At 44.3% G+C, this 14,366-nt stretch overlaps 1 protein-coding gene across 2 annotated transcripts in view; it reads right to left on the bottom strand.

Moving 5' to 3' along the window:
• RUNX1 (RUNX family transcription factor 1) overlaps nucleotides 1-14,366 on the bottom strand; it is a 176,664-nt gene that overhangs the window by 24,274 nt on the left and 138,024 nt on the right. The window contains exon 5 of one of the 2 annotated variants that reach the window (XM_054166042.1): nucleotides 8,839-9,030. The exons of the other annotated variant lie outside the window; for it this stretch is intronic. Coding sequence (XP_054022017.1) covers nucleotides 8,839-9,030 — 192 coding nt within the window. The remainder of the gene's footprint in view (nucleotides 1-8,838; nucleotides 9,031-14,366) is intronic. 2 annotated transcript variants of the gene reach the window in all.

Raw genomic sequence — 14,366 nt, 5'->3', positions numbered from 1 at the left:
CAAAATACAGATCTCTCTAAACTTCTTGATTTCTGCTTTAAATCCAGTATTTCCTTTTCTTTAGTGAAAGTCATTCTTCAGGATGCTCTGTTTGGAGGACAAAAGCTGGGGGGGGAAAAAGCAGATGAAAAATTTGTGCAAGTGCAGATGTTGCTTAGGGACTGAGAACATATTTGTTGCCTTATCTACTGCTTTTTTAATGTCAGGAAGTGCCAGCAACTGGAAAACTAAGATTGGTATCTTTTAAATATATCGACACTTGGAAATCTTCTGGATTAAACACCATTACATAACTCTTTCCATTAGGGCCTTAAGTTGATGAAAAAGCTAAACAATTTCAAGCCCTTTGTTTTCTTCCTAGAGCTGAATGTGAGGAGGCAGAGGAGGCTCTTGAGCAAGGCTTATGCCCTGGAGCTGAGTGAGCTGCATGCAATGCGGGCAGGTGTTGAGGAACTGGCTTCCTCACTTCACTGTGCCCCAAGTGGGAACAGATGGAGGAGGCACAAATCTGTGGCTGAAGGGGATGAATCTTTAAGGTGCATGGATGAGGCAGCAGAATGGATTCCTGCCACCCTCAAATAGGAAAAGCCTTCCCCTTAGCAGGCAAAGCATGAGGTCTCCGACATCACTACTGGGGAGACAAATGAGCCTGCATCCCAGGTGGGATATATACAGGAAGTGCTGAAGATCTGATGGTCCATGTAGGAGTACAGAGGAACGTACTGGGAGTTTGCAGGCAAAGGTTTTAGCTTGTCACTGAGATCCATCAGAGCAAACAGTTGAGAAGATCCCTGAGCATCCTCCTGCCTGTCCTGGGAATTGAAATGTCCCTTGTTTCACCTCAGTTGAGCCACAAGTGCAGAGCATTGATTGAATGGAAGAAAACACAGGCCTAGAGAACATCCTCTGGGCCCTGCAGCCCAGCCACACCTCATGTTCTGCACTTGCATAATGTAGCAAGATCCAACTTAAATTATGTCTTGCTGTCTCTGATATCCCCCTGGAAGGCTGCCAGGGCAGCTCTGATACTTAGGAACCATCTTCTAATTTCCAGTCTAAATTCATTGACGGTCAGTTTACAGAATAACCACTTGATCTTGAGCCAACACTGTCCTTCAGCGCAGATGTTTCTCCTCCCTCCCCAGTGCTGAACCTCTCTGCTGTGTTTATTGACTGTAAATATCTTCCTTCTCAGCCTCTGTTTTGGCACGCTGCATAAGCTCAGCTCTGCTAACCTCTTCTTTAATGTGAGGTCTTTATTTCTCTTATAATAACAATGACTTTGCACTGTCTGCCTCTTGAATTGAACTTTTCTTGGAACACCGGTTGACCATTTCTTCCTCTGGACCTGAGGAAGACGTGGTCTTTCTATACTTCTGTTAATACAGTGTTCCACCTATGGTATCTCAAAATGGCAAAACTGCTGGCCTGCTTCTGGCAGGGAAAGAGGGAAAAGACGACATTTCTAACACTGGACAGAGGAAATTCCTTAGGACCACTTTCATTCCTGGGCCGCTGCTGAGCGTCACCATCCTTCCTTGTGTGTCACAGCACAACCAGCCCTGCAGATAAGCAAAGTCTTGGCGGAGAAAATGTGTCACAACGACATTTTCCCCCTGTCAAAATTAGTATTTGAAGAGGACACAGCTATCATTACAAACTTAACAGATCAAATGAAAGACATGCCTCTTGCTGTAAGGAACCTACTTCCACAGGAGATGAAATGATTGAGTAAAATATGATGGTGAGAACTAAAGTAAAAAACCCAAACAAATAAAAGGACACTATGAAGCTGTGGGTTATTTAATTATGTTAGGCACATCTTGTGTATGTCTTAACCAGACTGATATTTTCTAGTCTACACAACATATTCTGTATATACAGTAGCCTCATAAATATTCTCCAAGATACAAAAATGGAGAGTGTTAGTTCCAGACTAGAATATGAAGTCTCACTTATCCAGAAGTACTACACAACTTACTTTATGCTTCTGAAGATGAAGAGAGTCACATTTCTGCTTCTCCCTTTTAGTTTGTGCTTTAAAGCAAGCTTCCTAAGGCATGTTACAGTTTGCTTGATGCAAGTAACCGGACAAAAGCAGGAGCACCTGTACTTGCAGAGCTGCAAGATGGATTTAGACAGTCTTATACTTGTTAGTAAGGGGTGTGAAAAAGGGAGTCTGCTCCCCAGAGTAGACTTCTTTTAAACAGAATGAAAGAAGAATTGTGTTGCTTATCCTGTTCACATGCTTGTGTGCTCTTCTCTTTGCATTCAGCTTGGTTTATGACACAATAAATAGACAGCTGGATGAGCCTGCTGCTAGTAACACTATACCCCTTAAAAACAAAGCCTGCAAAGGTTACTCATGGCATTATATAAAGGTATTATGTGCTGAGCAATAACAGCAAATCAAAGAAACATACTGTACTTTCCATAAAAGAGATGCTTCTTTCTATAAACTTTGTTGGTGTTTGTTTTTTGGAATGCAGCCATCTGAAACCTTCCCAGCTAAACAGACCCAGTTTGCAAAACAGTTTGGGAAAATATCACTACTTCAACCAGCTTCCTCCACCTCCTGGTGGTGGTGGCACTTCAGCTCTGGTTCTATGCCAGGGGGGTAGCTTCACCTCCTTCCTTTTCCCCATGCAGGAACTATTTAACTGCTACTGGCACGGAAAGGAGAAAAAGCATCTCTGCTCCTCATCTGGAGTGGGCTCTCGGCACACATTTGCCAGAGACAGGTGATGAAGAGGAGCTACATTAAAGGAGATCTTCCCTAGCCAATAGCAAAATGTTCACAACCTGGCTCATGGTGAAGAAATTGAACTCATGTCTGGGGAGGAGGGATCTTGAACATCCAGAAGAAGCACTGGAGCTGGGGAACTTGGCAGTTCTGGCCACGTTGATTGGAAATTGTGTGCTCACTGCCAGCTCCTGTGCTGACACAACTCACCCCCCACCACTCCACAGGCTGGGGAGGAGGGAGGCAGGAGTGGGGCTGATAGTAAGGGTGCCAAGCTCAGGCAGGGGAGTGTATTTCAGGATCGAGAGGTCAGGTGGTTATTCAAGTGGAAGTGGGATGATTCAGATTCCCAGATTGCACAGGGTTAGAAGGGACCCTCAAGGGTCATCTTCTCCAACACTCCTGCAGTAAGCAGGGACACCTCCAACTAGAACAGGCTGCCCAGGGCCGCATCAAGTCTGATCTGCTATTAAATCACCATTCACCTGCTCTGCAAGTGCACCACATTAAGGAAAGATGAGGAGACACAGGCACATCCAAAGAAAATATAAAACTATCACATTTAGTGCATTGCACAATGGAAAGAGCTGGTCAACCCCTGGTCTTGAAAGCCTGTTTATCTGTTTTGGCAGGGAGCTATGAGCACCTCAATCTGGATTCCCAAAAGTGCCTGAAAACTGTATTTTGCAACAGCAAAATGGGGAGACAGAATGACAGCCCTGCTTGACCTGCTGTTCTCAAGTGGAGAGGGGCTGGTGGGAGACATGATGGTGGGGGACTATCTGGGGTGCAGCAACTATGAGATGGTGGAGTTTTCAGTGTGCAGGAAAGTGGGAAGAAGCAGCAACAAAACCTGGTCTCCCACCACCACCCCATTTCATCTTCCCCGAGTGGCTCCTGCTCCCTCTACACCACCTTCCACCCTGCCTAAACAGCTTCTGCTCCACCACCACCACTCCTGCATCCATCCCAGAGCCAGGGGCAAGACCCTCAACCAGCCAAGATACCACCCAGAGGAGCTCAACCCCAGTAAGGAGGCCCAGCCAGCACCCGTGAATGATATTGGAGGAGTCATCAATCCTGGCCCTAACAACCGGGGGGCCACCAGGCCCCCCGGCCTTTGTTGTCACCACCACCATCACCCAGTGTGCACCATGGGCACTCACCAGAGATGAGAGGAGGATCCTCAGCCCAGATGGGCTCAGCTAGGGGCTTCTGCCTTTCCTGGGCGAGATTAAAAAGGGGAGTGGGCGGGGAGGGCCAAGTGGTCACACCTGGGGTGGGAGGAGACTCCAACAGAGCCCAGGTGCTCTGGGTTTGAGGGGAAAAAGAGGAGAAATGGAGTGGGAAAGGGGCAGATATGATGGGAAAGGAGAGGTGGTGGTGGACGAAGGGGATTTTAAAATAACTTTATTGTTCCTACATCTTTCATAACACACAACTGCAGTTCATGGTTTGTTTTTGCCTCCATGCAAAGAGAACAAACCCACCGATACTTCATAAAATAAAGCACAATGGTAGATATTACAATGAAATCTTTCCATAATTATCATTTTGCTTGGCAGGAAAATCTGTGCTTTTCAGATCAAGATAACAAGTTTTAACAAAAAGAAAAAAGTTCTGCAAGAGTGAATTTTTTCCCTGCATACCAGCAGACAACACCAGGATGATTGAGGGACTGGAGCACATGCCCTGTGAGGAGGGGCTGAGAGCCCTGGGGCTTTTTAGTCTGGAGAGGGGAAGACTGAGAGGGACTTTAATAAATGTTTATAAATATCTGAGGGATGGGTGTCACTCCCACTCTGTGACAGAACAAGGGGCAGTGGATATAAACTGCAACACAGGAGGTTCCACCTCAACATGAGGAGGAACTTCTTCACTGTGAGGGTCACAGAGTACTGGAGCAGGCTGCACAGAGTTGTGGAGTCTCCTTCTCTGGAGACTTTCAAGACCCATCTGGATGTGTTCCTGTGTGACCTGTGCTAGATTCTATGGTCCTGCTTGGCAGGGGGATTGGACTTGATGATCTTCGAAGGTCCCTTCCAACCCCTAACATCCTATGATCCTATGATAGCCCTGTTGAAGCCTGCTCTGAAGCACTGCTGTGCAACCACTTCTAACTCTACTAATCTATGGACTATTAAGATGATTTCAAAGTAGAAATATTAAAAATTGGGCAGGATACAGCTGTAGTAGGAACAAAGCTGTGTTAAAATCCCTGGGCTTAAACACCACCCTTGACTCCACTCCTGTTTTTCACCAGTTCATGAGAACCCTGATAAACTTGGGCTGGTTTTGGTGGAATGAGATTACGATAGCAAGGACCTTGAAATGTCTCTTAAGCACAGCATATTGCACCTGGAGGAGGACAAAAGGCTGGCTTGCAACAAAATAATCTTTCAGTCGTTATGTTTCATGCTAATTCAAAGACCTGATCTTGAAATGATCTCTCTTGCTTGGCTCTCAGTGCTAGTTCTGCTGCTTTGCTTAAAGATCTGTTAGCAATGTTGTTACAGCCTCTTGTTTCCAGGGATTTTGGATGTGGTCATAAAAGTGTGGTCCCAGCTGAAACTTAACATATAAAGTTACGAAACTTAAAAAGGGGGGGAAAAAAAGAGAAAATATAAGAAATAAAAAAGGTTATTGAGCAAACTCAGGTATTTTTAAGGCTATAAAAGCTTAAAAAGAGACAGAAGCCTGCAGCTTAATTACAATGTTTATTTTTTTTCCCCCTAGTCAAGAGAAATAGCTTTATTTTCTTCTATTTTTTAACCTATGGGTAACTAATAAATCACTAGTTGGAAACACTTTTGGGCTAATCTGAGAGAAAAAAGATTACTGAAGTTATTAAATTGTTTTTGAATTACACTCCTAGCCCCACTAGTTGGAAATTAATTTATTGAGTTCATTAACTCAACATTAATTCCTTCAGAAGAATACCTTCTTGGCCTGATGACTTACACATTTGTTCACATTTCTATTGGCCCTGAAAATAAGTATACTGTAAAAGAACCCCATAAATTCATATTTATGCAAAACTCTTGAATTACAGGTCTACCTATGCTGGTAAACATTAACCACTGTAAAAATCACTAATTGTAAATGTAGTAACTGTTTCAGGCTGGTGTTAGAAGAAACTCAGTCACAATATAGACGTACGGTTATTATAGATACAAACTTAAATGCTCATCAAGGGTCTTATCTAAGCTTTCCTAAATAACACTCCAGCACAGCTCATATTGCTCTGTTTTCTTTTCACCTCTATACAAAGGAAGGGGTGAGTTAAAAGTAGAAGCATGGGCCAGGTTTGAAGCTTTAACTGAATATCCTTACTCTGTGCATGTAGATCAAATCCTCTGACATTATACGCTTGGTACAAGCACAAAGTAATCTTTCAACTTAAACCATGTGTGATGTGGTGGATGCTTTTTCTCCCCTTCTGTTCCCCTTTGGTCTCTGAATTGGCTATGGTTAGCTCTTTTAAATGAACAGGTGTACTTTCTCCCTCCTTGTGATATGAAAGAAGCATAAAACTTGATTATAGCAATTTATGGCCTCTTAACTTGCTTTCACTTGTATCCATGACACAAGAAGCTTTAAGCTCAGATTCAGGACATGCTAAAATAGGAAGTTGAAATTAACCTCAATCCTGTTACAAATGAAAACCTTAACAAATAAACAATGGTTTAGTGGCATGGCAAGCTCCCCCTTTAAATCCAAGAGCTACTCTGAGATGCCTGTATTGAGTACATTTTCTGATCACTGGACTTGGATGAATAGAGAAGTAGCATGTGGTTCATAGTGGTGTGAGTTAAGACAAAGTTTAATGCTGCTACTTGGGAATCAGCAATGTATGGAGGTTTATGTCTTACTTTATACCTATATGAAAAGCATTTTGTGCTTTCTTCAGTGACAGAGTTTCAATAGAAGTGTTTCAGATGCAAAGATGCATGGATAGGTACAGAAACACTATGGAGCAGGTCAGAAGTGTTTTGGTTTTGGAGGCCTGTGTTCTGACGCGTAGCACAGTTGATCAAAATTGGAAAGCAAATTAAATATCCCAACTGTCTAGAGGTCACTCAGGACAACAGCACAAAAACAAGTCATACTTTGAAAACTGAGTTAAAAATGATAATGCTGGAACTCCTTCCCACTATATTCCTTTTTCCCCACTATGATAGCATGACCCTGAAAAGAAGAGCCCTAGATATTAGAAGGCATCTGCAGCAGAGACAGTCCCAAATGAGGGAGGCTTCAGTTTGGGGTTTATTTTATTGATAGAGATTGCAAGCCTCAACAAGTTGCCCCATGGATAACGTGCACATTTTGAAGGCAGAGAGAAGGGGAAACTGGGAGAAAGCAGTCTGATAGGTGAAGAAGAGGAAATGTTAGCGGTTCCACTGCTGTCATTCTCTGAGCTACATCCACAGGTGAAACACATTAAAGTCTTGCTGGCAAACAGCAAAGCAGAGTGAACTACCGAAACTATTTCTAGAGAGAGCAGCTGAATCCCTGGCCAGGCATGAAAAGCCTATTGCTCTGAAGTTGTACAGGCAAGGGACTTTCACAGGGAACCAGGGAAGAGGGATACTTGACGTTAAACCTGATACTCTGCTAAGCATATAGTGTTCCCAAGAAGCTGAAGAATGTGAGTCTGAGACTGATACCTCCACCCACGTAGCCGCTGGCTGCTGAGTAGCCATAATAATATGTGTGTTTTCTTTTGTAGGAACAGAGATGTGTGCAGGAGAAACCCAAGGCGGTTTGCTCTGCAAATCAGAAAATGAAGTGAGGGGATTGCCAGGTGCTGGGAAAGGAGCAGGACTGGATCCTTTGCCTAAGCTGACCTGACATTGCTTTAGAAAGGGAAAAGGGAGAGAGCTTAATGGTCCTTCCAATTGTCTTTTTGGCCCTCTCTTTCTACATTATGGCACATGGAAATGTGCAGATTTATTTCCCATGCTTCTCAGAAATGCTCACAGCAAAGTCAACAACAGATCTGCAGATTTCACTAAGTGAAAGACCTCCCCAGCCCTGGGAATAAAAGGATGTAACAAGTACTTGCTTTAGGTAAGTGATAACCTTTTCTGCAGGCAACAAAGAGTACCCTGACTTTGAAAATAAATGCTGAAAAAAGAACTTACTTGCATTTGTGGTAACTATTTCTTCCCAAAAACCCTAGCAGAGAACCTTGACTACAGCCATTTCATTCTGGCTGGAAGAATAGAATAGCAAACTCCATCAGGAATGGTGCTCACTAAAATTAATACTGCCCCATGCCCTTCCTTAGGTGCATCTCAGTATGAATCTTTGATACATGCTTTGGAGACCACATAGGAGCTGACAATTTGGTGACCCGATTCACTGCTCACTAAGTTCCAGATGATTCGAGAGACAGAGTTGGTTTTAGCAGAGACAGACTCAGCTCTAGCAGTGGCAGATAGGATTTCAGTGACGGCTTGGTTTCACTGGCATCATCTGAGAGGATGATCTCAGAGGAGATCAGACTCCTGAGTCATCATTTTGCAGGTTTTCATTCAAATAAACCCCCCTGGATACCACTAGCCACAGAAATATGCTCCAACCAGCCTGCCCACATTAATGTCTTAGCACTAAGACATGTCTTCAGGGGACAAAGCACTTTGAAAAGCTCTCTTTGTGGCTGCCTTCCTAGGAAAGGTCAAGGTATTGCATTGATGGTATTTTTCTCTCATTCAAACACACAGTGTAACAATAAATACCTGCCTGGAAGTGCACCTACACATAGAAAAAGGCCTGGCTTAATGCACCTTTGCAAGAAAACAACAGCTTTCGAGACATGACAGTTCTGGGTGAGGTTAACTAACACCATGAGCTGTGCTGACACTGGGAAGATGAAATAGTGTAGACCCCTTAAAATCTGTCAGGTCTTTAGGAGCACAGATGTATTTTAGGAATCCTCTCCTTTCACTTGCAAAAGGCTCTCACGCATTAGAGGCAGTCAAGGAGAGTCCAGAAGAGATGGAGGGGCAGGAAGCCAGTGCCTGTGAGCCCCAGTGCTTCACAGGCTGGTGGGAGGGAGGTGGGCAAGCAGGGGGAGGATTTCAGGTACTTACCCTGAATCTGACTCTGAGGTTGAGGGTTAAAAGCAGTGGTGTGGTTCAAGGAGGCTCGTGGGTTGGGTGTGGGGGCTGGGTGGTGTGGGCTGACCCTCATGGCTGTACGACGCAACTGCTCCAGTTCACTCAGGCGCTCTGAAAAGGACAAGCTCCCGGGCTTTGTCTGCTCATCTATTTTCTGACGATGTCCTATTGTGGGAGGGGGGGGAAAAAGATCAGAAAATCTCACTGATACATGAGGTCTGTTGACTTATTTTCTTTTAAAAATGTTTTTTTTTCCCTTACTTTTTTAAACCCCTCGTCCACAGGTGAAATACCTGAGCAGCTAGTGGCCATCTGAAATTAAACTGAAACCACCTCCACTGCAAGAACTTACTAATAGGAGACACAAGCAAGTCATGCATTGTAATCATACTATGGGGCAACCTGAGGCATGACCAGATCCACTGAAAACTGCAATGCCTTTTTACACCTTGCTCTGGAAGAAGAGTTTCTGAAAGGAAGACTGTGAGGATGCATAAAAGGACAAAACACTGAGTGGCTCCTGTGCTAAACCTGCACTACTGGGCTATAAAATAACAAATCCAAACAAATTCCATTTTTTGAGTATTTACAGACAGAAATGGGAAAAAGAAAGAAAAAAAAAAATCCAAAAAACTCAAAAACACCAGAAGCTGGCAGAATTCAAACTGGAGTAATCAACTTGCTCTTAGTGGCATCAGGAGCTTCAGAAACCTGAGACACCGCAGCACTGGACAGTCAACAGTGGACTTGGTCATAACCACATGGGAGTTAGGGGATCTAGCACTCCCCATGGCAGCACAGTCCCCATGCAGTGCTGTGGCCCTGTGGAGCTGGGAGGGTGACAAGGAAGGCACTGGAGAGGCTCAGTTTCAGCACAGCATTGGGTCATGTCCAGATTCAGGAACGGGCAGAGACACATCTCATCATGGGCAGGACTATTTTCAAGATAAGCCTTAGCAGCAGTGAGCACTATGCAAGGACTAAGGTAATGCATTTCTGACAGTTTCTGCCTGTGGCTGCTCTCTGTGCTGGGATCCTTTGTGTGTCAACCCATAACCACCAAGACAGCGCACAGAGCCTACAAGAGGGAACACCGGAACACTTTTTCTCCAGTAGGCACAAATTTTACATCCTTCTTCCACCTCTTTAGGAGTTAATCTACTGTCACAAGTTTTCAAACCACTCCTGTGTCCATTGGTTTCCAGTCTTACGAGACAGCCTTCAAAAGTTAGATTTCTTATTCTGCAAGGTTGCTGAGGCTGAAATAGAAACCTCCCTATCAGAATCACGTTTGGTGAAATGTCTGAAATGGGATGGTTCAGGCACATGCATAACCAGTGGAATCAAACATTTCCTATGTCATTTTCCCCGTCCCCCAAAACAGCTTTTTCTTCTTAAAGCTCACAGAAAACAGCTCTTCATCAGGAAGGCCAGAAGAAGACTGTCTCTGGCACACAAATTGTCCTTTCAAAGATGCTTTCTCCAAAGGCAAGGCAAGATACTGACTTTAATGAGGAGAAAGACTGATGCCATCTGTATTTAGTCAATGGCACAGAATCTCCAGCTCCAAAGATGTTGTTTTCATACCTTCTACTTGGGGACCCTCATGTGGAGCAATGGATGTCATGATCTCTCTTTTACCCCAAACTCCGTTTTTGTTGCATTTGTCACAGGAAATCAGCTACCTCATGAATCTTTGTGCTTTATCCATTCCCCTTCTGGGGGGCACTGTTACCCTAATGGGAAAGAATGTCAAATTTCTAGCCCAGAGGTCAAAAAAATCTTTTTTCTACTTGTTCCCTTGAAGAAGGTGGCATTAATCTTGATTTCTGCTGAATATCATAGTTTGCTGTCTAGCTATTCCTGATTTTCACTTTCCTGTTGTGAAGAGCTGCCTTCTGCAGCTTTCTTTGCATCTCTGTCTTCCCTGCAAGGAGGTGGACAGCGTGGTTCTTATGGTGAGTCTTCTCTCAACTCGTGGCTACAGTAGTCAGACTGGCACAAAGCTCCTGAAAATAATTCACTGTTCCCTATTCCACACATCTCTGTAGTAGTTAATACATAAACATTTATAAACATCCAGCTTCCAATGTTGAGTTATCAGTGAATAAGCAGCAAAAGATCTCTGAAGAACTCCGTATGCCCCTGACTCTACAGAGCACTCTTTCAAGCCACCCTAACAGCTCAATCAAGACACAGGACCATTTTATGCACTGAAAGGAAAAAGTACATTTAAAGGCAGTTCCCAGTAGCTACATTTCTAAAATTAAATTTTATAACTCATATTATGGTTCCAAATGGCAGTGGCTCAGTGTTTCTTCCTGTTGCCAGGCCCTTTGGCACAGTTCGAACTGTCTCGAATTCCACTGTGCTGTAAATTATCCCAAGAGGGGAGAAAAAAAAATATTAAAATGTAGAAAGACTTTATGTAGTAGCAGTTTCATCATTAAAGAGACCCATTAGGGCTTCTAGAATGGAGAAAACAGGAGGGGAGAAGTGAAGAGAGATGAAAAAGACTTTTATCTGACATTCTGGTTGGTCAAGAGCAAACGCTTCATTTGTCAGCAGTTGCAAAGCAGGATGCGGCCTCAAGCCTCGGTCTCCTGACCCTGGACTTGAATGCAAACATGCAGAGTCATGAGACATTTGTAAAATGCCTCATACATTTGGATTATTTTAAGCTTCAACATGCTGAACCTAGGGCTTGCAGAGCCAAGAACCAGATCCTTCCAAATCCATTCCTCCAATGTAATTTATTCCTAATTTCAAATTCCACTCAGATATCTTCTGCTTTTATGGGAGCGCCCCAATGACCTCTTGCTACCCAACCTCCTGTTTATACCTCCCTGCTGCTGCTCTCCCAGCATCTGGAGCTTTCCTGCCTGGCATAAAGCTGAATGTCCCAGCAGTGCAAGCCTATGTGCTAGCAGCTTCACGTGGAGGTGAGTGGTTCCTCTGAAGCCTACAGGACAAGGGCTGCATTAAGGCAGCTGAGGAAGGAATTAGCTTTCCTGCTTTGAATATACTTCAGGTACTAATTTTATACCAAGCTGGCACAGGGCACTGGGCAGGGCAGACAAACCTGAGCTCGCTCTGAACAAACCAGCGAGCAGGCAGCGAGCAAGGCAAATTAACCCTCCCAAGGTCACTGCAGGGCACCCCATTCCCAGGCCAGCTCTCTCTGAGCTGATGTGAGTATCTCCACCTGTCTCTGCACCACACATCCGTCAAGTGAAACTCCTGATTCTCTCTCCACCCCGGCCCTATGCTGTCCAAGATCTCCTGCTGAATTTTGGGCATTAAAGAGGGGTGTCTCAGCTAGCAGCCTCTTGCACTGTACCTCCTTCATAGTCTGGGGGCACCAGTGGTGCATGAGCATACATATCTCTCTCATCCCTTGGACCTGTGAAAATTCCACTTGTGGGAAGGAAGACCATCACCAGCAGGTTCCTTCTCAGGGGAACTCTGCTGGTGTTTTTGTCCATCCATTGCAATTTTTTGGTGGGAAGTACATAGAAGGTAAATGTCATCTCAAGATGTAGCTCCAAATGTGGCTCGTTTTCTTTTCCCCCCAGTCCGAAATGCTATCCAACCTTTTTTCCCCTTGCTGACTGCTGCAGGTAGCAACACAGAACCTGTTTTGCATGATGATCTGCAGCAGCAAAGTGAAGAACTATGCCAGAAAAATGGAAAAAAATATAAAAGGTTTTCCTAAGCCACTATAAATGCATGGGTAGAGCTTTTCTAGGGTGATTTGTATTTTTATGTTTATTAGCTTTACTTTGAAGTTACACTCTAAAAGGCTTGCTTACAGAGCAGGCAAGTTCTCCTCAGTTCACCCCTGTGAAGTCCAGGACTATTATTATCCCCCTTTTATAGATGGAGAACTGAGTGACACAGAAATTAAGTGACTTGCCTGTGGTCAGGCAGTGACCCTGTGGCAGACACTCACCTCCCAGCTCAGTGTGGTGACAACAAGCTCAAGCTTTCCCTTTGCAGGAGAGCAGCATGATGCAGGACGAAAAGAGCAGCAGAAAGGCACTTGGAAACCAGTGCAGATCTGCTAAGCCAGCAGTTTGGCCATGAGGATCTGCCACTTTTGCAAATCAGATGGAACTTTATGGAAGTCCATCAAACACCCAGTTGTTGAAGGAAGTAGATATGAGCCCAGAGCCCAGAGCTTGCAGATAGAGCAGGCTTGCCACAAGACAGCACTGATGTCTTCTTTCCCTCCTTGTGTCCCCATAGCTTTAGACAAGAATCAGTTTGCAGGTAGTAGCAGAGGAAAGAAAATGGCAGAATTTTTTTCCCTTTGGGTTGCAGGGTCAGTGTTCAAATCACTGGAATATACAGATGCCCATCCATATGACTTGGCTAAACCACAGGGTTTGGTGGTGAGTATGTATGTGTTAGATTTTTTCTTCCTTATCCCTTTCAAGTACTGCCTCAGTGAGGTCAGGTGAATGCTTTTTACACAAAATATTAAATAAGGGGGGGGCAGCAACACAACATGAAGATGCTTTCCCTCTTAATGGGAGGGAAATGCAGGTTTTTAGACTTTAACAGACTGCAGAGCACTCAGTTTGGCAGCCTTCTGGTTTCTGGGTGCAGAAACAAGAAGAACAAAGTGCTTTGGCAGCCCCCATTCTCGTGCACATCGGACACTCATTGGGAACAGTTGCTCATCTGGATTTCACACTATGGCCAGCCCCATGCAGATGACAGCAGTGCTCTGGACTGCCTCTAGATGAAGAAAAAAAAGGAAGATCTCACATCACCTTCCTTTTAACCTAGTTTTAAAGGGTGTCACTAGATGCCTTTCAGGTTCAGAAGGAGAGAAGCAGGTAAAACAAAGGGTAAGGAAAGGTGTTGCCACTCTCATTCTGCCAGCTGATACTACTGAAACTACTCTGACTATGCAGGACTGTTTCACAAGTAAACACTGCTGGAATGGATTAATGGAAGGAAGTCACAGGACAATTACACTCTTCTGTTGCTTATTCTCTTTCACTCACAAATCTGACCCTTTGAAGCTCATGCATCAGGAGTTACTAACACCCACAAATTGTTTGGGCTCGGAGGACTAGGTATCAGATGGAGACTCACTGGCTCACAGCTGCTGAGCATCCTGGCTAAAAGCAAACCCAAGCAGAAATGCCAGGGTTTTTCATGTTTATTACCCACAAATTTTCTGCCCCAAATCAGCAGGTTGGACTTGCATGGAGATAGTATAAGGGGAATTTAATTAGAGTCCTTTCTCCACAATGGAAACAGAATACACCCCCCTCTCTCCTCAGCTCCCTCTTTATGCAGGCAGAAGTAGAAACTTCACATCCAGAAAGTGGATTATACACAGGAAAATACAGCATCTAGCCAGACTTTGCTGAAATAGGGAGTGGCTGATGAGACCTGATGCTTTGGTTCAACCAAAGCTGGCATCTCCTCTTTTCAGGGCTGTTTGTATTCAGGGCTTTGGTTTGGCTCCATCTCTAGTGGGGTAG

The sequence above is a fragment of the Dryobates pubescens genome, chromosome 12 (genome assembly GCF_014839835.1).
Source record: "Dryobates pubescens isolate bDryPub1 chromosome 12, bDryPub1.pri, whole genome shotgun sequence".
In the NCBI taxonomy this organism is placed as follows: Eukaryota; Metazoa; Chordata; class Aves; order Piciformes; family Picidae; genus Dryobates; species Dryobates pubescens.
Note: the sequence above shows the minus strand (reverse complement) of the source record. Positions and strands in the feature narration are given on the sequence as shown.